Source organism: Apodemus sylvaticus, chromosome 1 (genome assembly GCF_947179515.1).
Source record: "Apodemus sylvaticus chromosome 1, mApoSyl1.1, whole genome shotgun sequence".
In the NCBI taxonomy this organism is placed as follows: Eukaryota; Metazoa; Chordata; class Mammalia; order Rodentia; family Muridae; genus Apodemus; species Apodemus sylvaticus.
Window position 1 is genome coordinate 108,910,654 of NC_067472.1, and position 27,361 is coordinate 108,938,014.

Genomic DNA, 27,361 nt, shown 5'->3' on the forward strand with positions numbered 1-27,361 from the left:
ATTTTCTAGACAGACATCAGGTACTAAAGTAAAATCAAGATCAAGTAAACTGGCTAAACAGTACCATAACCCATAAGAAAATAGAAGTAGTCATTAAAAACCTCCCAACCAAAAAAAAAGCCCAGGACCAGATGGTTTTAGAGCAGAATTCTACAGAATGGCTAAGATCAAAAACTCAGGTAACAGCAGATGCTGACAAGGATGTGGAAAAAGAGGAACATTCCTCCACTGTTGGTGGGACTGCCAATTGGTACAATCACTCTGGAAATCAATCTGGTAGCTCCTCAGGAAATTGAAAATAGTTCTACCTGGAAACCCAGCTATACCACTTTTGGGCATATACCCAAAAGATGCTCCACCATGCCTTAGAGGCACATGCTCCACTATGTTCATAGCAGCCTTGTTTGTAATACCTAAAACCTGGAAACAACCCAGATGTCCCTTAACCAAAGAATGGATACAGAAAATGTGGTTCATTTACACAGTGGGATACTATTTAGCTATTAAAGATAAGAATAGCATACATTGCAGGCAAATGGATAGAACTAGAGGATATCATCCTGAGTGAGGTAACCCAGACCTGAACGGACACGTGTATGTACTCATTGATAAGTGGGTATTAGCCAAAAAGTACAAAATATCTAGGTTATAACCCACAGACCTTTAACAAGGAAGGCCCAAGTGAGGATGCTTTAATCCCACATAGAAAGGGGGAACAAAATAATCATGGGAAGCAGAGGCAGGGAGAGACCTAGGTGGGAGAGGGGAGAGGAAAAGGGGAACAGAATCAGGTACTGGGGGGGGGGGAGCGGGGGGCAGAAGAGAAGCCAAGAGGGCCAGCAGAATGAATGGAAATATGCAGCTTCTGGGAGTAGGAAGGGGCGGACCCTCTAGAAAGTCCCAGAAACCTGAGATAAGAGACTCCCAGGTCTCAATGCGGTGACCTTAGCCAAATTGTCCAACAGTGGGGAAAGGGAACTCAAACAGTCCACCTCCAGCAGATAGACGGGGCCATGCAGAGGGATGGAAAGACTAACAGTCCCAACTAACCCAGGCCTCTGGGAGCTCGCAGAGACTGAGCCACCACCCAGGCAGCATACATGGGCGGGGCCAAGGCACTGGGCACATACATAGCAGAAGACTGCCCAGTTCGGCCTGAGAGATGTGCCTAACTTACTTAAGAGACTTGAATGGCTAAGATAAAAAAATCAGGAGACAGCAGGTGTTGGAGAGGGTGCGGAGAAAGAGGAACACTCCTCCACTGCTGGTGGGGTTGCAAATTGGTACAACCACTCTGGAAAGCAGTCTGGCGGTTCCTCCGAAAACTGGGCACCTCACTTCCAGAAGATCCTGCTATACCACTCCTGGGCATATACCCAGAAGACTCCCCACCATGTAATAAGGATACATGTTCTACTATGTTCATAGCAGCCCTATTTATAATTGCCAGATGCTGGAAAGAACCCAGGTATCCCTCAACAGAAGAGTGGATGCAAAAAATGTGGTATATCTACACAATGGAGTACTATTCAGCCATTAGAAACAACGAATTCATGAAATTCTTAGGCAAATGGATGGAGCTAGAGAATATCATACTCAGTGAGGTAACCCAGACTCAAAAGGTGAATCATGGTATGCACTCACTAATAAGTGGATATTAACCTAGAAAACTGGAATACCCAAAACATAATCCACACATCAAATGAGGTACAAGAAGAAAGGAGGAGTGGCCCCTGGTTCTGGAAAGACTCAGTGAAACAGTATTCAGCAAAACCAGAACAGGGAAGTGGGAAGGGGTGGATGGGAGGACAGGGGAAGAGAAGGGGGCTTATGGGACTTTCGGGGAGTGGGGGGGCTAGAAAAGGGGAAATCATTTGAAATGTAAATAAATTTATATCGAATAAAAAAAATTAAAAAAAAAAGAAAAAAAAGAAAACCCACATTCCTCATAACTACTACAAAAAAAAAAAAAAAAAAAAAAGAGACTTGAGGTCCCAAGGAAGGGGAATGTTAGTGTGGGGGTGGGGGTGGGATACCCTCTTGGGGCGAGGGGGAAGGGGAGTGGGATGAAGAACTGGAAGGGGGACGGGGAATGGCTGGAATATAAATAAATAAAACAATTAAAAGAAACAAAACAAAACAAAACAGAAATTGCTAGGTGTTTCCTTCACCAAGTGAGCGACTGTTAACTGTACTGCTCTAAACCAACCTGGTCTCACCTGTCTGCTTAGGAGCTGGGGGCAGGGCTGGTTTCACCTGTCTGCTTAGGAGCTGGGGGTCAGGGGTCTCACTCTGTAGACCAGGTTGGCCTTGAACTCAGAAATCTGCCTGCCTCTGCCTCCCAAGTGCTGGGATTACAGGCGTGCGCTACCACCGCCCGGCTGACAGTCAATACTGATACATGCCCAAAGTAGATTCCGGTCACTTTCAGTTTTCTTTTTTCTTCTCTCTCTCTCCTTTTTTTAAATCTTGCGCTTGTAGAAGGTATAAAGTGTAGCCTCATCGCTTCAACAGGCCAGGTGCTTTAAGGAAAGACTGCTTTCTGGAACCTAAAAGTTCTTCTAAACCATCACTGCCAGTGAGTTTTATGGGTGGAGGCATAGCCCAAGTTTAATCCTTAGGACTCACATGAAAGGAGAAAACCAACTCCTAACTCCTATAACCTGTCCTCAGATATCTGTGTGTGTGTGTGTGGTGTACACACATGGAAGGACTCACATGAAAGGAGAAAACCAACTCCTAACTCTTATAACCTGTCCTCAGATATCCGTGTGTGTGTGTGAGTGAGTGAGTGAGTGTGTGTGTGTGTGTGTTGTACACACATGGAAGGATTCACATAGAAGAAGAAAAACAACTCTGAACTCCTATAACCTGTCCTTAGACTTGTGTGTGTGTATACATGTGTAAACACATAAAGACATACACAATAAATGTCATAAAATACTTATTCTTTAACATGTATTTATATTTTACTTGGAACAGAATTTGAGACTCGGGAAAAATTTAATTTTAATCATACAATTAAGTACAACTTTCAGCAATGACCCTGTTTGTTCCAAGAGCAGATGTGCCAGCCACTCCTTCCAACTGGATTAGAAAGGACATTCCAGTAAAGGAACACGAGGCTCTAACCTTATCAGACAGCAAAGAGCCTGACGAGCACAAGAAGCCAAGAGCAGGCCTGTGCGAGGCAGGGGCGAGGTCGGGGAGGCAGCAGGCCCGAGGGGCCCTCTCTGTGCTCCAAGACAAGGCACGGATGGCCTTGTTACTCCAAACATCCCGTTTGTTTGAAATACCTAACACTGCATTTTTTCTCTTAGTTTTCTCTTCTCACATATCTGGCCTCTGTCTCTGCCTCTTTCTACATGTTACTTTTTCTACCTGTTTATTAACTCTTACTGTTCACCAAGGCTTAGTCCTAAGCCTTCACCTTCTCTGCAATATCGACACTCACTTAGGGCTCCGAGCATAGACTACTACCACTGCGCCTTGTCCCCAGCCCTAGACTTTCTTCTTGTCTCACTCTGTCCCCACACGATCTTTCTCAGGCAACAATTTCACTAACTACCTACAACTCAAAATCCTACACTCTGTCAGGCCATTTCTCTATGGTCCACTTACATATATCTGTCCACTTAACTATTTCCCTTAACAAAAGCTGAACTCATTCCTCCACCAGGGTCAGAGTTTGTCTTCAGGGTTCTCCAACCCTTCCAGGTCAATACTAATATCTTCTTTAATAACACCATGAACTCCTATTCACAGTGCCCTTTAAAATATGAAATTACATACATATAGAGTTCAGTGATCATTTAATGCCCATTTCTGAGATTTCAAATTTTGTGACATTGAATTTTTAAAAATTTTATCTTATGTATATGGGTATTGTGCATGCATATATGTCTGTGCATCATGGGTATGCATGGTATTGAGGAAGTCAGATATAGGGCATTGGATCCCCTGAAACTGCTGCTATGTAAGTACTGAGAATTGAACCGGGTCCTCTGGAAAAACAGCTAGTGTTCTTACACTGAGTCATCTCTCCAGCCCCCACCACAGTTTTTTGTTTTATACTTAATAGATTTCACTACTTATTGTTCATTATAGTATCCCTCAGTCCCTGGTTATTTGTCAAATAAACAAGATAACTTTCTATGAAATATGCTAATCTCTCTTAAGCGAATTTTGAAAGAGCACTGACTAGGATGATGGCAGGGGAATAAGCTGGTAAAGCCAATTACTAAAACCTTCTGCTCCTGTATGAAACAGCTGTTCTCATAAGCATTAGAAGACAACAGGATTGTCTAAACAGTCAACAGGCTGTTTCTGACTTGGCTTTTTCCCATCATCACTTAGCTATCATTCCAAGACAGTCACGTCTTGTTCCTTACATTTGCTCTTTTCCTTTGCCCAGAGCCCCTTCTCATGGTCCTGACATCTCTGCCTTCCATTTTAGGACATAAGAAAGTGGTAAGACAGCCAGCATCTTTGCTCCTGTGACTGAGCAGACAGATCCAGCCAGCTACACAGGGATCACCCGAATAGAAGATCGCTTGGGACAGGCCGACACTCAGGAGCTGGGCAGCGCCACAGCTGTCTGTGCATCTACCCTGACAGGGGGCATCTACCCTGCAGGGAGTCATCCAACCCCCACATCCTCCCACCCCATTAGAGGGATTCCTGTGTTTAGAGGTGAGGTGCTGCCATCTTTATTCCTGTGACTGAGCAGACAGGTCCAGCTAGCTATGCAGAGATCACCCACGTAGAAAATCACTTGGGACATGGCCCACCAGGGCTCCACCTGCACCCAGGAGCTGGGCAGTGCTGCCACAGCCATCTGTGCACCTAGCATGCTAGGGGATATCTGTTTTGCATTCAGTCATGCAATCAGAGGCAAGGCCACCATCTTCACTCCTGCGCCTGAGCGGGCTGCTGCAGCCAGGAACACAGAGAACACCTGAGTGTAAGATCATTTGGGACTCAGTCTGCCAGGGCCCCACCTGCACCCAGGAGCTGGGCAGCCCCAAAGCAATCTGTGCCAGGGGAAAGCAGGTCACCTAGGGATGCTGAGATAGGCTTGCATGCACACAGGAGGGACAAGCACCAGCCAGTGACAGCAGGACCATCTAACACCAGAGATAACCAGATGGCAAAAGGCAAAGGCAGGAACGTTACCAACAGAAATCAAGGCAATATGGCACCATCCGAACCCAATTCTACCACAACAGCAAGTCCTACACACCAGAAAAGCAAGATTTGGATTTAAAATCATACCTCATGATGCTGATGGAGGGCTTCAAGAAGGACATAAATATTCCCCTTAAAGAAATACAGGAGAACACAAGTAAACAGGGAGAAGCCTTTAAAGAACTAAAGGAAAACACAACAAAACGAGAAGGAATTGAACAAAATCATCCAGGATCTAAAAATGGAAGTAGAAACAATAAAGAAATCACAAAGGGAAACAACTCTGGACTTAGAAAACCTAGGAAAGAAGTTGGGAGTCATGGATGCAAGCATCAACAACAGAATACAAGAGATAGAAGAGAAAAATCTCAAATGTAGAAGATACTATAGAAAGCATTGATAGAACAGTCAAAGAAAATGAAAAATGCAAAAAGCTCCTGACCCAAAACATCCAGGAAATCCAGGACAAAATGAGAAGACTAAACCTAAGGATTATAGGTATAGAAGAGAGTGAAGATTTCCAACTTAAAGGGCCAGTAAATGTCTTCAACCAAAGTATAAAAGAAAACTTCCCTAACCTAAAGAAAGCGATGCCCATGAACAAACAAGAAGCCTACAGAACTCCAAATAGTTTGGACCAGAAAAGAAATTCCTCCCATCACATAATAATTAAAACACCAAATGTACTAAACAAAGAAAGAATATTAACAGCAGTAAGGGAAAAAGGTCAAGTAACATATAAAGGTAGACCTATCAGAATTACAATGGATTTCTTACCAGAAACTAAGAAAGCCAGAAGAGCCTGGGCAGATGTCATACAGACCCTAAGGGAACACAAATGCCAACCCAGACTGCTAGATCCAGCAAATCTCTCAACTATCATAGATGGAGAAACCAAGGTATTCCATAACAAAAACAAATTTACACAGTATCTTTCCACAAATCTAGCCCTTCAAAAAAATGAATGGAAAATACCAACAAAAAGAGGTAAACAACACACTAGAAAAAGAAAGAAATTAATCTTCTTTCAACAAACCCAAAAGAAGATAACCACACAAACATAAAAATTACATCAAAAATAGCAGGAAGCAACAATCACTATTCCTTAATATCTCATAACATCAATGGACTCAATTCCCCAATAAAAAGACATAGACTAACAGACTGGATACATAAACAGGACCCAACATTTTACTGCATACAGGAAATGCATCTCAGTATCAAAGACAAACATTACCTCTAAAAGGTAAAAGGCTGGAAAAGAGTTTTCCAAGCAAATGGTCCCAGGAAACAAGCTGAAGTAGTCATTCTAATATCCAATAAAATAGACTTTCAACCAAAAGTCACCAAAAAAAAAAAAAAAGACACAGAAAGATACTTTATACTCATCAAAGGAAAAATCTACCAAGAAGAACTCTCAATGCTAAACATCTATGTTCCAAATACAAGTGCACCCTCATTCGTAAAAGAAACTTTACTAAAACTTAAAGCACACATTGCACCCCACACAATAATTGTGGTTGATTTCAATATCCCACTCTACTCAATGGACAGATCATGGAAACACAAACTAAACAGAGACACAGTGAAACTAACAGAAGTTTTGGACTAAATGTATTTAATAGATATCTATAGAACATTTCATCCTAAAGCAAAAGAATATACCTTCTTCTCAGTACCTCATGGTACCTTCTCCAAAATTGACCATATAATTGGTCACAAAACAGTCCTCAACAGATATAAGAAGATTGAACTAATCCCATGACTCCTATCAGATCACTATGGAGTAAGAGTGGTCTTCAATAGCAGCAAAAACAACAGAAAGCCCACATACACATGGAAGCTGAACAATGCTCTACTCAACGATACCTTGGTCAAGGAAGAAATAAGAAAAAAAAATCAAAACCTTTTTAGAATGTAATGAAAATGAAGGCACAATATACCGAATTTTATGGGACACGATGAAAGCAGTGCTATGAGGAAAACTCATAGCTCCGAGTGTCTCCAAAAAGAAGCTAGAGAGAGCATACACTAGCAGCTTAACAGCATACCAGAAAGCTTTAGAACAGAAAGAAGCTAATACACCCAAGAGGAGTAGAAGGTAGGAAATCATCAAACTCAGGGTTGAAATCAACCAAGTAGAAACAAAAAGAACTATACAAAGAATCAACAAAACTAGGAGCTGGTTCATTGAGAAAATCAACAAGACAGATAAACCTTTAGTCAGACTAACAAGAGGGCAGAGATAGTATCCAAATTAAGAAAATCAGAAATGAAAAGAGAAATAACAATAGAAACTGAGGAAATTCAAAAATCCATCAGATCTTACTATAAAAGCCTTTACTCAACACAACTAGAAAATCTGGATAAAAAATTTCCTAGACAGATACCAACTACCAAAGTTTAATCAGGATCAGATAGACCATCTAAACGGTCCCATAAGCCCTAAAGAAATAGAAGTGGTCATTGACAGTCTCCCAACCAAGACAAAAGCACAGGACCAGATGGTTTTAGTACAGAATTCTATCAGACCTTCAAAGAAGACCTAACACCAATACTCTTCAAACTATTCCACAAAATAGAAACAGAAGGAACGCTATCCAACTCGTTCTATGAAGCCACAATTTTGGTGATACCAAAACCACACAAAGATCCAACAAAGAAAGAGAACTTTAGAACAATTTCCCTTATGAATATTGATGCAAAAATACTCAATAAAATTCTTGCAAACCAAATACAACACATCAAAATGATCATTCACCATGATCAAGTAGGCTTCATCCCAGGGTTGCAGGGATGGTTCAATATAAGGAAATCCATCAATGTAACCCACTACATAAACAAACTCAAAGAAAAAAACCACATGGTCATTTCATTAGATGCTGAAAAAGCATTTGACAAAATTCAGCATCCTTTTATGTTAAAAGTCTTGGAAAGAACAGGAATTCAAGGCCCATTTACTATGTTTACTAAACATAGTAAAAGCATTATACAGCAAACCAGTAGCCAGCATCAAACTAAATGGAAAGAAACTTGAAGCAATCCCACTAAAATCAGGGACTAGACAAGGCTGCCCTCTCTTTCCATATTTATTCAATATAGTACTTGAAGTTCTAGCTAGAGCAATTAGACAACAAAAGGAGGTCAAGGGGATACAGATTGGAAAGGAAGAAGTCAAATTATCACTATTTGCAGATGATATGATAGTATACTTAAGTGACCCAAAAAACTCCACCAGAGAACTCCTACAGCTGATAAACAACTTCAGCAAAGTGGATGGATATAAAATTAACTAAAAAAAAAAAAAAATCAGTAGCCTTCCTATACTCAAAGGATAAACAGGTTGAGAAAGAAATTAAGGAAATGACACCCTTCAGAGTAGCCACAAATAACATAAAGTATCTTGGTGTGACTAACCAAACAAGTGAAAGATCTGTATGACAGGAAGTTCAAGTTTCTGAAGAAGACCTCAGAAGATGTAAAAATCTTCAATGCTCATGCATTGGCAGGATTAATATAGTTAAAATGGCCATCTTGCCAAAAGCAATATACAGATTCAATGCAATCCCCATCAAAATCCCAACTCAATTCTTCATAGAGTTAGAAAGAACTATTCTCAAATTCATCTGGAATAACAAAAAAACCCACGATAGCTAAAACGATTCTCAACAGTAAAAGAACTACTGGGGAAATCAGTATCCCCAACCTCAAGCACTACAGAGCAATAGTTTTAAAACCTGCATGGTATTGGTACAGTGACAGGCAGGTAGATAAATGGAATAGAATTGAAGACCCAGACATGAACCCACACACCTATGGTCACTTGATCTTTCACAAAGGAGCTAAAATCATCCAGTGGAAAAAAGATAAAAAACTCAGAAGACAGCAGGTGCTGGAGAGGATGTTGAGAAAGAGGAACACTCCTCCACTGCTGGTGGAATTGCAAGATGGTACAACCATTCTGGAATCCAATCAGTCTGGTGGTTCCTCAGAAAACTGAGCATGACACTACTGGAGGACCCTGTTATACCACTCCTAGGCATATACCCAGAGGATTTCCCAGTATGTAATAAGGTCACATGCTCCATTATGTTCATAGTAGACCTATTTATAATAGCCAGAAGCTGGAAAGAACCTAGATGTCCCTCGATGGAGGAATTGATACAGCAAATGTTGTACATTTACACATGGAATACTACTCAGCATTTCAAAACAATGAATTCATGAAATTCTTAGGCAAATGGGTAGAACTGGAAAATATCATTCTAAGTGAGGTAACCCAGTCACAAAAGAACACACATGGTATGCACCACTAATAAGTAGATATTAGCCCAGAAGCTCAGAATACCCAAGAAACAATTCACATATCAAATGATGCCCAAGAAGAAGGAAGGAGAGGCCCCTGGTCCTGGAAAGGCTCAATGCAGCAGAGTAGGGGAATACTAGGACAGGGAAGCAGGCTTATGGGACTTTCGGGAGGAGGGGGATACAGGAAAGGGGAAATCATTTGAAATGTAAGTAAAGAATATATCTAATAAATAAAAAAAAAAAGTGGTAAGACATAAGTGATGGAGAGATGGCATAGCGTTGTTACAAGTGTTAAGTACCAGAGTTCCGATCTCTGGCACTCATATAAAAGCTGGGCTTCCTGGTGCAAGTCTGTAACCTGAGGACTTGGGGGGCGGAGGGGGGGGGGAGAGAAAGGGATAGGAAAACAAGTAGATCCACTGAGCTGCCCAGCCTCACTAGCCAATCAGTGAACTCTAGGTTCAGTGAGAAGAGACCCTGTCTCAAAAGGTAGAAAGCAATAGTGGAAGACACCCAAAGTTGACTTCTGGCCTGTAGAAAGGCATGCACCACATACACACACACACACACACACACACACACACATACACACACACACACACACACACAGTGCTTTATAGTTGTTACCTGTGATCATTTTTTATTAGTCTTAGAGGTTTAAGTAGAGAAGCTTTCCTTGGGACATGTTCTTCTCAATCACTTTTTTCCACCCTTTCAGGTCCAGAGCCACCCTGGAGCCTAGACATTTGAGCCCAAGAAAACAAGACAGCAAGGAACCGAAATATTAGGAGGATGGCTGTTGGAATATATATATATATATATACACACACACACACACACACACACACACATACACACTGTACCTGTGAATATATTTTAAAAATCTAAAATTATGGCTCTACAATATTTAGATACCAATAAAAAAAAGAATTAGAGTGAACAAGAATAAGGTAACACAGAAAATAAGTGAAAATTATGATAAAAGTACCGAGTCCAAAGAACCCAGCACTAAGTCCAGGAGCTGCTAAATCACTCTCTTCCCTAGTGCCTGTCACTACAGAGCAAACCTATCACTAGGATAAGTCTGTCTAGCATCACAACAGACTGTTCCAAGCTGGATAATAGCGACAGAGCAAGCCATCACTGCAGTAAGTCTGTCTAGCATCAGAACAGACTGTTGAAATCTCAGCAAAGCAAGATGAAAATTAAGGAGGAAAAAAAAATCCTGTTTAGACACTGCGTGACAGCATGTAGGACTGTTGGGCAGAGCTTCTGAATCTGTTCTTAGGTCTGGTCAGAACAGCTCTGTTTCCCACGGTCCCTGGCCCTCACCCTCTCTCCTGCTTTACAGGGCGCAAACCTTATGTTTTTGTGCATGTAAGCCCAGCTTCTCCGACAGAAGGACTTACTTTCAGAAAGGTTCTGAAGGATTACTTAGGAAAGCACCCTTGCAGCTTTTGTTAACATTCAAATATACGCATTAAAAAAAAAAAAAGCTGTACAAGCCACAGGGCTCACATCTCTGGGGATGACAGTGTGACAGTGCACCCACAGTTCTCTGGGGATGACAGTGTGATAGTACACCCACAATTCTCTGAGACCCTGGATTTCCGTTGGTAAGGAGCATTCCGAAGAGGAAAGATGGGGTGGACAGCACTTCTGTTTCCTTGCTCGGCTTTCTATATAAATAGGCTTTTCAGGACACAGAGAAAACTGCTACCTCCATCAACACTGTTCCTGGGACTGGAGAGGTAGCGCTTTGGGGAGAATGCTTCTCTCAAATGCAGGAAGCTCTGGGTTTCATTTCTAGCACCACATAAAATCAGATGTGGTTGTATAAATCCTGTGATCTCAGAGCACTGGAGGTGGAAGCCAGACCAGGAGTTCACGGTTATCCTTGGCTACACAGTGAGTTCAGGATAGCCTAGGCTATGAGAGGCTGCCTTAAACACACACACACACACACACACACACACACACACTAAACAGAACCTTTTAATGATACAGATCTTGTCATAATTTACAAGATATGTAAATTATGTAAGATATGTAAAGATAGAGATTATTATTATTATTTTTGAGATTATTATTATTATCTTCAATTATCTTCTCCAGTTATACCCAACCTTTCACAGCTATATAGCAAATAGCAGTATTTTCAAATCAAATGTATATTTAGGTTAAAAGAGATGTGCAGAGAAAACCTTTTGGTGTAATAGTCCTAAAATAACATCTATCAGAGTTCAGGTTTTTTTGTTGTTAAACTTCCTGCCAGTGTCCTTAAGTAGAACAAGAAAGAAAAGACCAGAATTATTCAGCTGAAAAAGCTAATTTAATAAATAAATGTTCCAGAAATAAAAACCAGTCTCAGTAAAGGAATTCTTAAAAATAACAACATTTTTAAATGTGAAATAAGGCTTGCTAGATAGGGTTTCGCATATGCTCCACATTGTAAGGATTTATGTAATTCCACATCTGCTTATCTCTTCTATCCACCTGTTTCAAATGGCAAAACGTGCTTTGCTTTGTTTTCAGGATACGATATATCATAGGAGATTAGAAGGTGGTGGTGTCAAGAGAAATGGAAACCAATTAACCAATACTTGTGCAAACTTGCTATGAGCTTTTGCTCATGAGAGAGAAAGAAAAGCAAGGAGCAAGTTTCTTCACTAGCATTTTTTTTAAGGGAGCAAAGATGAAATCCCTCACTGCCCTGTTCACTGCAAATTTCCTATCTGCGTGCATGTGTACCACACTGGACCTGGTGCCTAGAGGTCAGAGGAAACGGGGATTTCCCCATTGTGGTGAGCCACCGTGTGGGTGCTGGGAACAAACTGTAGTCCTCTACAGGAACAGCAAAAGCTCTTAGCCATTGAACCATCATCTCTCTAGCCCCAGCACCCTTTATTTATATTAAAGAAAGCTTACTAATACTTTCCACAACATTTCTTACATTTCTACTAAGGCCTATGAGGCTGTCTATTAAATAGTTCCCTTAAAACAAATATAACACTAGTGAAGGTAGATATTTACTGTATTCATGGCCATCTGCGTTGGAATGACTGTGCACCTGGTTTGGCCAGAAGCTGCTTTATGGTCGTTGGCCTGGGATAAGCACCCGTGTTCCTTTCACTCCCTCTCACCCGCTGCTAGCCACAGGAAAGAGCCTTACTTCAGGAAGCTGGTTGGCAGTCTTTCTAAAGTTGTATAGATACTCAATCTGCCCCAATCTCTCTTTAAGTCTGTCATGGTAGGTTTCAGTTAAATAAGATAAACAGAAACAAGTCAGTGATTTATGTAATTCATGTACAGGATACAGAAAAAATTAAGCTTTGATTTAAAAAAAAAACAAGATTTAAATGAACACAAACAGGAATTCATACTTATGTGAAAATGACAAATAATAATTCATTTTCATATGTCAGGTATACTTAAAATATTTCAGTATATCAACAGAATAGTATTCCAAGCTTTTAAAAGAGATTTGCTTTTATTTTTTAATTATGTATGTGTGTCCGTGTGTGCATGTACACACAAGAGATGGTATCCGCACAGGCCAGCTGTACTGGATCCCCCTCGAGCTGGAGACATCCACAGTCTAATCTGCTCTTAAAACTGTTACAGTTCTGTGTGGTATCTAGGCTCCATGCCTTAATCCAGTCCTTCCCTGCAGGCAGGCCGGCTTTTACCTGACCTGCCTCATGAGCGGAGCCCAGGCAGACTCCCTCTCTATCCCCACTCACCAGCTTCCTGGAACCTCTAGTTTTTTTCTGTTGTAAAACAACTTGAAAGTTACCTATCAGCTGTTTCTTCCAGGTCACAGCACTTTAGCTAGACCTATCCTCCAGAGGTCTCAGCTGCCAGTACTGCTACTAGAGGAGCACCTGACTATGCAGTGCCCACAGTGACAAATGCATAACTTACAGGCACCCAATTAAGTCTCAGCTTAAAAGGTAATTGTTATAATTTGTTTCTATAGATTATAAGTGGAGTCTCAGACATTAAGCTTATTAACTATGCAAAGAAGAAGACAGAATTCCAGTTTACCTCTCTGCATTTACTTCACCTAAAAGGACCATTTATTTGGGTGGCATGGCTATCCTAGCACCTTAGTAACCTTCTCCATGTTCAATATCCTTCTGGATGTCCAATAGTTACACAATACCGCTTAGGTGAATAGTAAAGTCACTGTTAAGTAAATGAGACAATAATCTATGGTTATTTTTAAGGAAAACTAGTGATGGGAAAAAAATCAAAATGACAAAAACTATTCTCAATCTAACTAAAATTTCTCAAGCACAAAGCTTACACAGATTTTTTTTTCTCTCCTGAAAAAAGTAATTAAAACTACTTGAGCAATTTGGACAGTTATTGAAAGTAATAATATTTGCTTTGCTTTTTATAGATATAATCGCTGTCCATATGGATCATTACTAAGGACTAGTTTAATGTCTCCCTAGTTAACTAATCAGTAGCTGCTTCTGGGCAGGACCAACAGGCATCGTATATCATGAACAGTAAGTTCTATGTCTAGCAACCCTCAAAGGATGGACTGGAGGCTGTGTGTGTGTGTGTGTGTGTGTGTGTGTGTGTGTGTGTGTGTGTGAAGTTAACCTCAGGTATCATTCCTTAGGTGCCAATCATACTGTTGTTTTGTTTTGTTTCTTTTGCTTTGCTGGTTTGTTTTAAAATACTTTGTTTTCAGAGACAATCTCTCCCTAGCCCAGGGCTCACTAAAGAGCTAGCTAATACTCCCTAAGGATCTACGTGCCTTTGCCAGCCTAGTGCTAGGATTGGAGCCATGCACTTCTATCCCTGGCTTTTACACACACAGGGGTTCTAGGAATTGAACTTGGGTCCTTGTACTTGCATGGCAAATACTTTACTGACTGAACCATTTCCTCAGCCTAAAGGGGTGAACCTTATGTCAATAAAGTTGTTGTTAAAAGTATATAATTTACTCATTTGAACACAATGTTCTTATAGAAAGCCATGAAGTCGATCTTAACACCTATAAAATCATCCTTCTTCTGTTTTTCCTATGGTACATACACCCAGAATCTTCAACTACTTCTTTAGCTTATAGTGTCCTTCATTATCCCTGCTAGAGATAGGGCACAGAGTCATAACTTTTTATATGAAGTTTAATAATAGATTCTAAGAACCCAGAAGCTGGAAAAGGAATAGGACAGAGAAGCTATACAGTTTTATAGATTTTAATGATTTGTCTAAACATAATTCACTGAATAATACATGCATCAAGACAAAAGATAATCCAGAGACAAATAAAGAAAATATGTACTGCAAACCTAAAGATTATATACTATAGATGCTCTATAATAATGGGAAGAACACTGGACTTCTGTTGTTTCAAGAATACAAAAGCAAGGCATCATATCAAATATAAAAGTCTTAACCATTAAATATGAACATCATTTTGAAATATACTATCATGTAAATATTAAAATAACATTACCTCTAAATTACACTCAATACCAGCAAGGTCAAAGTCCCTTAAGATATGCTCTTGTGAATGGGACAATCTTTTAAATAATGGCTATCATAATTACAACTCCTTATTTAATGCACGCCTTGTTCAATAGCGTCTATGAGGTAATAAATATTTGTGCATCTCAGTAACCATGAAGCCATATGAGATATCAAGTAATGAAAAGACACACAGAAACCTCCAATGCATACTATTAAGGAAAAGAAGCCACTCTGAAAAGGCTGCACACTGCATGACTCCAAGTACGTAGCAGTATTGGAGTGGGGAAGGGCAGAGACACAAAGCACCGATGCCAGAGTTCCCACGGCAGGGCAGCTATTCTGGATGTGGTAATGGTGGATGCATGTCAGAAGGCACAGAGCGTGCAACATTGAGAATGAGGGCTCATGGGAACTACGGGTTTCAGGCGGTGATTATGTGTCAGTGTAGATTTATCAAAGGCCGGGATGATAATAAAGGTGGAAAACAAACATAAAAACAAAAGGAAAAAACTGAGAAATCCTGTACTATCAGGATATGAAAGACACTCACAAGATAGCAGACACATAAAAGGCAGAGAAGACTCACTGGGTACTAAGTTTTCCACAGCTAAACTAGTTTAGAAACTAAGTGGGTAAAACAATTATTAACTCAAGCTGAAAGACAGAGTTATGAAATCAACACATGAAAATGACAGACTAAATCAAAATGAACAAACCCACTTACAGAATTTCAGATACCCTGCCCTGAGGAGCCCTGGGGAGTTTCATTTCCTACGCCCCAAGCTCTCACCCAGGTGACGGTACAGTTAGGGATTCTCTTATAAAGAACAGAGTTGAGAAAGAAGGCAGTACCTTTTCCTTGAAGAGATCTGACAATCACTACTTATCTAATAGTACAGCCAACAGCTCCACATACTACATACACTCCCTCAGAGGTTGCAATGACAAAAGCACTTCATCTCTGTGCTAGTCTTTCCAATACCCTGCATGATCCAGGTCTAATCTGAAGAAACATCAGATGAACTAAGAGTAGGTTCCATCCTACAGGTCACGAAAAACAAAGAATGTGAAAGAGCAACAGATAAGAAGAGGTTTGTGAGCAAGACAACTACATTTCAGATGTCTTAAACGGAATCCTGGAAAAAGAAGATATTACTGATAGAGAAACTAGTGAAACCCAAATATACCGTGGAATCTGCTTAACCCTTATTCATTAACATTATACTCTTCAGTTTTACAAATGTGTCACAGTAATGGAAGGAGAAAGGGAAGGGTAGGGGAGGTGGGAACTACACTGCATCTGTAACCTGTCTACACATCCAGAGCCGATTCCAGAACAGCATCTATTTAAAGAATGAAAAACCTTGAAAACAGTCATAAATGCATTAGATTAACAGAGGTTCTTTGGAAAATGCTAGTCTTCTAAATTTAACCACATATATGCCTTCTAACAGTCTTTTAAATAAAATTAAACAAAACACAAAGAGAAAGAGTGACAAAAATTTCTTAACAGAGTAAATCACGAAACATGATGTACTATATGTTAATAGTTCTAGAACTATGAATATTAAATTAGGAACATTTGCATGGACATTATTAGAAATACATGTTATAAATTTAAGATCTAAATTTGATCCTTCATCAAGTTTTATTATACTCTGTGTTTTATAGATCACTGTACTTTACTGATAAAGAGGCATGTTTATTACATTAGCAGTTTTATAATACAAGTGTTTGGTAAACTTACATCCCATATGTGATCCTTCTGAGGGAGAGGGACCTTGCCTCTAGCAGTATAGGTTATAGAAATTTGTACTGTTTGGTTTGGTTTGGTTTGGAACAATGCATCACATAGCCAAGCAGGCCTCAAGTAAATAGGTACATTGCTATATAGGCCAGGCTGACACTGAACTCTACTGGTCCTCCTTTCTCCACCTTCTAAATACTGGGATTACGGGCTAGTGCCTAGCCTAAAAGGGCAGTTATAAAGCTTGCCTACACCTTGAATACAGGGCAAAAGGTAATTTTAAAAGTAATATCTGATGGCTGAAGTATGAGAATACAGACCCATGCAAAGGCTACCACTTAGGAGAGTGCCCTTGCTCTGTTGTTTCTTTACTGTGAAAGGAAATACTCTAAAATACATATGTATCCATTTCTACATTTTGTCCTCAAATGTAACATTTTTTTCAATTATAAGAAATAATACCAGAAGGTTAGGGTTTATTGGTCTATAGGACACCAAACCATTTCTAATACAGAATTCGTAACTGGACAGTTGTTAGGGTTGACTGTGAATACATATGATGGCCTCTATCTTACAGATCTAAACTCTGCAGAGGTTGTTGTCCAATTTCTTCTTTAAGGAAGGGGAAGTTGGACTCACAGGAATACCCAGATATTTTCCAAAACTTTGACATAGCAGAAGTTTACTCAATTTAACTTGTTAATAGATTTATAGTACAGTTTATTTTCTTTTTAAAACTCAATTGCTGATAGTTTAGAGAAGTAGTTCGGTGGGTAAGAGTGCTTGCTGCTCTTACAGAGGACCTGAGTTCAGTTCCCAGCTCCCATATCAGGCAGCTCACAACTGCCTGCAACTCTAGCTCAAGGGGATCCAATATCCTCTTCTCAACAGATATGTAGACAAGCAAACACACATGAATGTATGCACATCAATTACTGAACAAAAACGTTTCCTACTTTCCTACAATTTTCTTTCAAGTGAAATGAGCCAGTATACGGCTCAGACATAAACTGTGAACAGCCTTTACTTCCATGCATATATATGGTCAGTTATATTGAAACTTTGATTACATGGTTAGGATTTAAGCAAGAATAATTAGGAATAGAAAAATTACAACTTCATACTTTGCTGTTACACCTTTTATTAAAACAGAAGTCTAGACTACTATGATTTAATTGGAAAATATTTATAGACTTTTTTCTTTTCTTTTTATCTTATGTGTATGAGTGTTTCTCAGAGGTCAGATGGGAATGACAGATCCCATGGAACTGGAGCTACAGACAGTTGTGAGCCACTGTGTGGGTGCTAGGAACCAAACCCAGGTCCTCTTCAAGAACAAGTGCTCTTAACCATTGAGCCATCTTTCTTGTTCCTCCTTTGGACATTTTCAAATTGTTCATTTAATCTACTTGGTAGATTAATGATAGAATATTTTCAGCTTTTGCATTTGAGAACACTGTTTCTTTCTGCCCCAAATCACAATCAGCATAAATAGAAAAATAAACTTCTGTACCCTGACATCACTTCTAGGTGAAGTTGTCCTGAGACAGTTAAGAAAGCAGGAACATCAAAGAAATTCTCCTCAGGTACCTTTATTTTGCTTGAAGGCTGTAAACAAAAAACACAAGCCACAGAAAGCTATTATGGATTTTATTTTGCTTTTCACAACCACACAAACCATAACTAAAAACAATATTGCAGTTAAGTCGATGTAAAGATTATTCCTTCTCAGTAAAATAAAAGGAGTTCATATGCTTAAATAGAACATACCTATGTAGACAGTTCTAACAGCTAAGGAGCTCACCATGAATTTCATAACACGGCAAATATAGGACATAGACATTTTTATGAATTTTTCCCTAAAATGTAATTCTGATTAAGAACAAACCAAGGTAATAGATTATGAATGAAAACATTACATTTGACAATTCACATGACCTCTTAAATTTGAGCTACAATTAAAACCTAATTTTCTTAGGGAGTAGTTCCAGTACATGTCATATATTATTAAAATATTAACTGTACTTTAACTGTAGTTTTTTTAAAAAAGATTTATTTTTGTTTTACCTGTATGACCATTTTGCCTGCAATTATGTAAGTGTAGTGAGTGCTTGCCTGGTGCCCAGAGGAACCAGAAGAGAGTGCTGTGTCCCGGAACTGGCATTAGATATGGTTGTGAGCTGCCATGTGGAGCTGAGACCCAAACCTGTGTCCTCTGGGAGAGCAGCCAGTGTTTTGCCACATCTCTCGAGCCCCTTTACTTTACAAAGGCACGATAAACGAGTGGACAAAATTATTACCAGTCGCTGCATCCATAGCCTCTTCAAGATTTAAGCTCAGTCTACAAATGCACTTTGTATTAAATGTCTGCATTCTCCCACCTCACTGTCATCTCCTAAACGGCATAAAAACCACACACACACACACACACACACACACACACACACACACACACACACACACGCTTTTGTGGCATCACCCTTTCCTAGGATTGTTTTGTTTTGGCAATGTGGAGGGGTTTTTTTACTTTTGTTTTGGTTTTTTGAGACAGGGATTTTCTGGGCAGCCTTGGCTGTCGTACACCAGGCTGTCCTCAAACTCAGAGATCTGCAGGTCTGTGCCTCCTGAGTGCTGAGAGGCATGTGCTACTACTGCCCAGATGATTTCAAGGATTTTATGCTTCTATATAATTTTAAGGATTTTTTTCTAGTACTCTGAATAATGTCATTGAAATTTTTATGGGGGGATTGCATTTGATATGTATACTGATTTTGGTCACATCAATTCTCCCCACTCTATAACATGAGCAGTCATTCAATCTTCGAGTGTTTTCTTCAGTGTTTAATTTTCAGAGCAGAGGTCTTCTAACTCCTTTGTTAGGTTTATTCTTAGGCATTTAGTATCTATTTTGAGGCTACTATAAATGGTATTGCTTTCTTCATTTTTTGCTTAGCATGCTCATTACTGGGACATTGAAAAGTTCCTGTGTTTTTATATGTTGATAAATACTTTCCTACGAGTGTTTATCAAGTGTTTATCAGGTTTAAGAGTTTTCTGGAATTATGAGCAGATTTTAATGTTTCATTTATCAGCAGTTTGGAAAAAAAGAATTTTAGACTTATATCTATCCAATTTATTTAAGTGGCTTCAAACAATCTTACTTCACTTTGTCTTCCAATGTTATATGCAAGCATTTATAGGATAAAATGCATGCATTATAAGATAGCTTATTTTCCCTTATATTACAATTAAATTATTACACTGATTTTTATTTTTTTTATTAGATACTGGCTTTATTTACATTTCAAATGTTGTCCTCTTTCCTCATGCCCCCCCCCCCCCGAAAACCTCCTACCCCACCCCTCCTCCCCCTGCTCACCCACCCACCCACTCACCCCCTCCCACTTTCCTGTCCTGGCATTCCCCTACACTAGGACACTGAGTCTTTACAGGACCAATAGCCTCTCCTATCACTGATGTCTGAAAAGGCCATCGTCTGTTACATATGTAGCTGGGTCCCACCTTATATACTCTTTGGTTGGTGGTTTAGTCCCTGGGATCTCTGGGGGTGCTGGTTGGTTCATACTGTTGTTCCTTCTATGGAGCTGCAAACCCCTTCAACTCCTTGGATCCTTTCTCTAGCTCCTCCATTGGGGACCCTGTGCTCAGTCCATTGGTTGGCTGTGAACATCCACTTCTGTATTTGTCAAACAGTGGCAGAACCTCTCAGGAGACAGCTATATTATGCTCCTGTTAGCAAGCACTTGTTGGCATCCACAAGAGTGTCTGTGTTTGGTAACTGTATATGGGATGGATCCCCAGGTGGGGCAGTCTCTGGACGGCCTTTCCTTCTGTTTCTGCTCCACACTTTTTATCTCCTACCATGTGTATTTTGATCCCCCTTCTAAGAAGGACCAAAGTATCCACACTTTGGTCTTCCTTCTTCTTTAGCTTCACGTGGTCTCTGAGTTCTAGCATGGGTATTCCCAGCCTTTGGACTAATGATCCACTTATAGGTGAGTACATAACATGTGTGTTCTTATTGAGTTACCTCACTCAGGATGATATTTTCTAGTTCCATCTGTTTGGAATTTGAACTAAAAATTTCATGGATTATTTTTAATAGCAGAGTAGAACTCCATTGTGTAAATGTACCACATTTTCTGTATACATTCCTCTGTTGAGAGACATCTGGGTTGTTTCCAGCTTCTGGCTATTATAAATAAGGCAGCTATGAACATAGTGGAGCATGTGTCTTTATTACATGTTGGAAAATCTTCTGGGTATATGCCCAAGAGTGGTATAGCTGGTCCTCTGGTAGTACTATGTAGAATTTTCTTAGTAGCTGCCAAACTGATTTCCAGAGTTGTTTTACCATCTTGCAATCCCACCAGCAATGGAGGAGTGTTCCTTTTTCTCCACATCCTCACCAGTGTCTACTATCCCGAGTTTTGATCTTAGCCATTCTGACTGGTGGGAGGTGGAATCTCAGGGTTGTTTTGATTTGCATTTCCCTGATGATTAAGGATATTGAACATTTCTTTAGGTGATTTTCAACCATTCGGTATTCCTCAGTTGAGAATTCTTTGTTTAGCTCTGTACCCCATTTTTTAATAGGATTATTTGGTTTTCTGGAATCTAACTTTTTGAGCTCTTTGTATATATTGGATATTAGCCCTCTTGGATGTAGGATTGGGAAAGATCATTTCCCTGTTTTCTAGAAGTCATCTGCTACCTCTGGCGATTTGTCCATGACCTCAGTGTCCTTTGCCTTACAGAAACTTTGTAATTTTATGAGGTCCCATTTGTCAATTCTTGATCTTAGAAAATAAGCTATTGGTGTTCTGTTCAGGAAATTTTCCCTTCTGTCCATGTGTTCCAGGTTCTTATCCACTTTCTCTTCTATTAGATTCAGCGTATCTGGTTTTATGTGGAGGTCCTTTATCCACTTGGACTTGAGCTTTGTACAAGGAGATAATGGATCAATTTGCATTCTCCTACATGCTGACTGCCAGTTGACCCAGCACCATTTGTTGAAAATATTGTCTTTTTTCCACTGGATGATTTTAGCTCCTTTGTCAAAGAATAAGTGACCATAGATGTGTGGGTTCATTTCTGGGTCTTCAATTCTATTCCACTGATCTACCTGCCGGTCACTGTACCAATACCAAGAAGTTTTTATCACGATTGCTCTATAGTGTAGCTTATGGTCAGGAATGGTGATTTGGCCAGAAGTTCTTTTATTTTTGAGAACAGTTTTCGCTATCCTGGGTTTTTTGTTATTATAGATAAATTTGGAAATTGCTCTAACTCTATGAAGAATCGAGTTGGAATTTTGATGGGGATTGCATTGAATCTGTAGATTGCTTTTGGCAAGATGGCCATTTTCACTATTATTAACCCTGCCAATCCAGGAGCATGGGAGATCTTTCCATCTTCTGAGATGTTCGATTTCTTTCTTCAGCGACTTGAAGTTCTTTTTATTTTAAATAAAGAGCCCATTTTATTTTTTTCATGCTAAGCTATGATATTTAATTAATAGAATATTAGTCTCCTCCTTAGAGGGATAGCTGCATCTTTCAACATTCTTGTGAGGTTGGAGAGATCTGTTGTGCAGGCATGTTCTAGAAGACTGAATGCATGCATGGTTTGTTATTCATTCACTTGTGACTTCAATCATAACTACATTTTCTGCAACATAAATGCTAAATTATACAATATGCCTCTTTCTAAGCACATGAGATCAATTGTTAAACAGATGAGAAGGAATGATAATATTACAAACTTAAACTGAACTACAGGGTATAGCACATGACTTCATTTAATATTGATAGCAGCTCAATTTAAGAGTTGAAAAAGCAAACACCTTTAATAAATTTGGTGTGGATGATCATATAGCCTGATATACTATTGTACAGGAGTGTATACATACTGTAGGTAGAATTATGTACATTTCAATATATACCACATATTTTTCCTACTCACAATTTTCTTTTGATAAATGAAGCACTTTCATTGTACACAGATGTGAAATGCTGCATTATATCCTGAGTAATTGAGGGATTATTATCATTCAGAACTTTCACTTGCTTGGCTAGAGTTATGCCAAGGTATATATTATTATTTGTGACTATTGTCAAGGGTGTCATTTTCCTAATTTCTTTCTCAGTTTCTTTATCCTTTGAGTATAAGAAGGCAACTGATTGTTTGAGTTGATTTTATATCCGGCCACTTCGCTTAAGTTGTTTATCAGCTTTAAGAGTTCTGGAATTTTGGGGATCACTTAAGTATACTATTATATCATGTGCAAATAGTGATATTTTGACTTCTTCCTTACCAATTTGTATCTCCTTTTGTTGTCTAATTGCTCTGGCTAGAACTTCAAGTACTATACTGAACAGGTAGGGAGGGACATCCTTGTCTAGTTCCTGATTTCAGTGGGATTGCTTCAAGTTTCTCTCCATTTAGTTTGATGTTGGCTACTGTGTTTTTGTATATTGCTTTTATTATGTTTAGGTATGGGCATTAAATTCCTAATCATGACTTTTATCATGAAGGGGTATTGGATTCTGTCAAATGCTTTCTCAGTATCTAATGAAATGATTATGTGGTTTTTTCTTTGAGTTTATGCAGTGGATTACATTGATGGATTTTCGATTATTGAATCATCCTTTATCCTGGGATGAAGCCTACTTGATCATGGTGGATGATCATTTTGGCTTGTTCTTGGATTAGGTTGGCAAAATTTTTATTGAGTATTTCTGCATCAGTATTCATAAGGGAAATTGGTCTGAAGTTCTCTTTTTTTGTTGGGTCTTTGTGTGGTTGAGTATAAGCATAATTGTGGCTTCATAAATGAATTGGGTAGTGTTCCTTCTGTTTCTATTTTGTAGAATAGTTTGAAGAGAATTGGTATGAGGTCTTCTTTGAAGGTCTGATAGAACTCTGCATTAAAACCATCTGGTCCTGGGCTTTTTTTGGTTGGGAGACTTTCTATGACCCTTTTTATTTCTTCAGGTGTTATGGGACTGTTTAGATCATTTATCTGATCCTGATTTACCTTTGGTACCTGGTATCTGTCTAGAATTTTATCCATTTCATCTAGATTTTCCAGTTTTGTTGAGTATAGGCTTTTGTAGCAGAAAAAAGGATTTTTCAGTTTTCCTCAGTCTCTGTTGTTATTTCTCCCTTTTCATTTCTGGTTTTGATTTGGATACTGTCTCTGTGCCCTCTGGTTAGTTTAGCTAAAGGTTTACCTATCTGGTTGGTTTTTTCAAAGAACCAGCTCCTGCTTTTGTTGATTCTTTGTATAGTTCTTTTTGTTTTTACTTGGTTGATATTAGCCCTGAGTTCGATTATTTCCTGCCGTCTACTCTTCTTGGGTGTGTTTGAGTTTTTTTGCTCTAGAGCCTTCAGATGTGCTGTCAAGCTGCTAGTGTATGCTCTCTTCGGTTTCATTTTGGAGGCACCCAGAGCTATAAGTATTACTCTTAGCACTGCTTTCATCATGTTCCATAGGTTTGGGTATGTTGTACCTTCATTTTCATTAAATTCTAAAACATCTTTAATTTCTTTATTTCTTCCTTGACCAAGTTATCATTGAGTAGATTGTTTGCTGTTCAGTGTCCACACGTATGTGGGCTTTTTATTATTTTTGGTGTTATTGAAGACCAGCCTTAGTCTGTGGTGATCTGATAGTATGCATGGAATTATTTCAATCTTCTTATATCTGTTGAGGCCTATTTTGTGATTGATTATACGGTCAATTCTGGAGAAGGTACCATGTGATGCTAAGAAGGTATATTCTTTTGTTTTAGGATAAAATATAGATATCTGTCAAATCCATTTGGTTCATAACTTTTTAAAATTTCACTGGGTTTCTGTTTAGTTTGTGTTTCCATGATCTGTCCATTGATGAGAGTGGGGTGTTGAAGTCTCCCACTATTATTGTATGAGGTGCAATGTGTGCTTTGAGCTTTAGTAAAGTTTCTTTTATGAATGCAGGTACCCTTGCATTTGAAGCACAGATGTTCAGAATTGAGATTTCATCTTGGTAGATTTTTCCTTTGATGAGTATGAAGTGTCCTTCCTTATCTTTTTTGATAACTTTAGGTTGAAAGTAGATTTTATTCTATATTAGAATGGCTACTCCAGCTTGTTTCTTGGGGCCATTTGCTTGGAAAATTGTTTTACAGCCTTTTACTCTGAGACAGTGTCTTTGTCCCTGAGGTGAGTATGCAGCAAAATGTTGGGTGCTGTTTATGCACCCAGTCTGTTAGTCTATGCCATTTTATTTGGGGAATTGAGTCTATTGATATTAAGAAATATTAAGGAATAGTGACTGTTGCTTCCTGTTATTTTTGTTATTAAAGGTGGAATTATGTTTATGAGGCTATCTTCTTTTTGCTTTGTTAAAAGATTATTTTCTTGCTTTTTCTAGGGTGTAGTTTCCCTCCTTTTGTTGGTGTTTTCCATTCATTATCCTTTGGAGGGCTAGATTTGTGGAAAGATGTTGTGTCAATTTGTTTTTTGTCATGAATACCTTCATTTCTCCATCTATTGTAATTGATAGTTTTGCTGGGTATATTAGCCTAGGTTGGCATTTGTGTTCTCTGTATGACATCTCCCCAGGATCTGCTGGCTTTCAGAATCTTTGGTGAAAAGTCTAGTGTAATTCTGATAGGTCCTTTATATGTTACTTAACTTTTTCACCTTACTGCTTTTAATATTCTTTGTTTAGTACATTTGGTGTTTTGATTATTATGTGATGGGAGGAATTTCTTTTCTGGTTCAATTTATTTGGAGTTCTGTAGGCTTCTTGTATGTTCATGGGTACCTCTTTCTTTAGGTTAGGGAAGTTTTCTTCTATAATTATGTGGGAGATATTTACTGGCCCTTTAAGCTGAAAAATCTTAGCTCTCTTCTATACCTATCTATAATCCTTATGTTTGGTCTTCTTATTTTGTCCTGGATTTCCTGGATGTTTTGCATTAGGAGCTTTTTGTATTTTCTTTGACTGTTATGTCAATGTTTCCTATGGTATCTTCAGCACCTGAGATTCTCTCTTCTAACTCTTGTATTCTGTTAGTGATACTTGTGTCTATGACTCCTGATTTCTTTCCTAGGTTTTCTGTCTCCAGAGTTGTTTCCCTTTGTGATTTCTTTATTGCTTCTACTTCCATTTTTTGACACTGGATGGTTTTGTTTAATTACCTTACCTGTTTGTGTTTTCCTGTAATTCTTTAAAGGATTTTTGTATTTCTTCTTTACGAGCTTTTACTTGTTTACCTATGTTCGTTCTCCTGTATTTCTTTAAGGGAATTATTTATGTCCTTCTTCAAGTCCTCTATAGCATCATGAGATGTGATTTTAAAGTGCTTTTTCAGTGTGTTGGGGTATCCAGGACTTGCTGTTGTGGGAGAAGTGGGTTCGGATGATGCCGTGTTACCTTGGTTTCTGTTGGTAACCTTCTTATGTTTGCCTTTCACCATATGGTTGGTTATCTCTGATGTTAGTTGGTCCTGCTGTCTCTGGCTGGAGCTTGTCCCTCCTGTGGGCCTGCAAGCCTGTCTCAGCATTCCTGGGAGACTAGCTCTCCCCTGGCACAGAGGGCTGTGGAATAGCCCAACGCCTGGGTGCAGTTGGCGACCGGAAGGGCCCTGTCCCAGCTGCTCTGCTGCTCCTGTGCCCCATGCATTCCTGGATGAACCTGCCTTGGACAGTCACCGGAGAGAAAATGGCAATCTCACCTCCAAACCTGGGAGTCAAAGCACTCCCAGGAGACCAGTTCTCTCCTGGCAAGACCGGTGTTCTATACTGATTTTTATACTTCTGTGTCTATTAATTTATATTGTCTATAAACTTTTATTTCATAGTATTACAAAAGCATTGTGAACTACTTGTATTAAGAAATAATTCCATCAGGTGTGATGGGTCATGCCTTTAGTTCTAGCACTTGGGAGGCAGAAGCAGGCAGACTTCTGAGTTTGAGGCCAGCCTCATGTACAGAGTAAGTTCCAGGACAGCCAGGGTTAGAGAAACCCTGCCTCGAAAAAACAAAAAACAAACAAGGAAGGAAGGAAGAAAAAAAGGAAAGAAGAAAAGAGACAGATATCCTAAGAGTAATGTACACAAAATGTGGGCCTGCGGAAAGTCCCAGGGGTCTGAAGATGCAGTTATCATCCAACTCAGGGAAGAGTTGAAGACTTGAGATCCCAGAGAGAACAAGACCAAAGAGCACTGGAAATGCTGGTGTCTGTGTTAAAGACACCAAGGAGGAGGAAAGAGAAGCAAAAAGGAATCAGGAGGTAACTGAGTTCAGAGATGCCTATCTTGCCCTCAGTCACAGTGGTCACTCTCCTGTGAGCAATCTTCCCACAGCAGAGGACACCTATCATGTAATCCTAGCCAGAGGGGTCTCTCCCTTTATCACCTTTGCTGCCTCAACAGCCTCACCTGACACTGTCAAAAATCAAACAAAAGTCCCCAGGTCCCACTAGGAAGCCCAAGTTGCTTTGGTCATGGTGTCTCATCAGAGGAATAGTAACCCTAACTAAGACAGAAGGAAAATACTCCATAGGCCTATCTTCAACATAGGGAAGACGAGACTAGAGAACTCTGAAAACAGTT

At 39.4% G+C, this 27,361-nt stretch overlaps 1 protein-coding gene across 4 annotated transcripts in view; it reads right to left on the reverse strand.

Annotated features, from left to right (window-relative positions):
- Nars2 (asparaginyl-tRNA synthetase 2, mitochondrial) overlaps window positions 1-27,361 on the reverse strand; it is a 113,653-nt gene that overhangs the window by 51,379 nt on the left and 34,913 nt on the right. For 3 of the 4 annotated variants that reach the window (XM_052158492.1, XM_052158485.1, XM_052158501.1), the window contains exon 6: window positions 18,246-18,340. The exons of the other annotated variant lie outside the window; for it this stretch is intronic. In XM_052158492.1, the coding sequence (XP_052014452.1) occupies window positions 18,246-18,340 (95 nt within the window). The remainder of the gene's footprint in view (window positions 1-18,245; window positions 18,341-27,361) is intronic. 4 annotated transcript variants of the gene reach the window in all.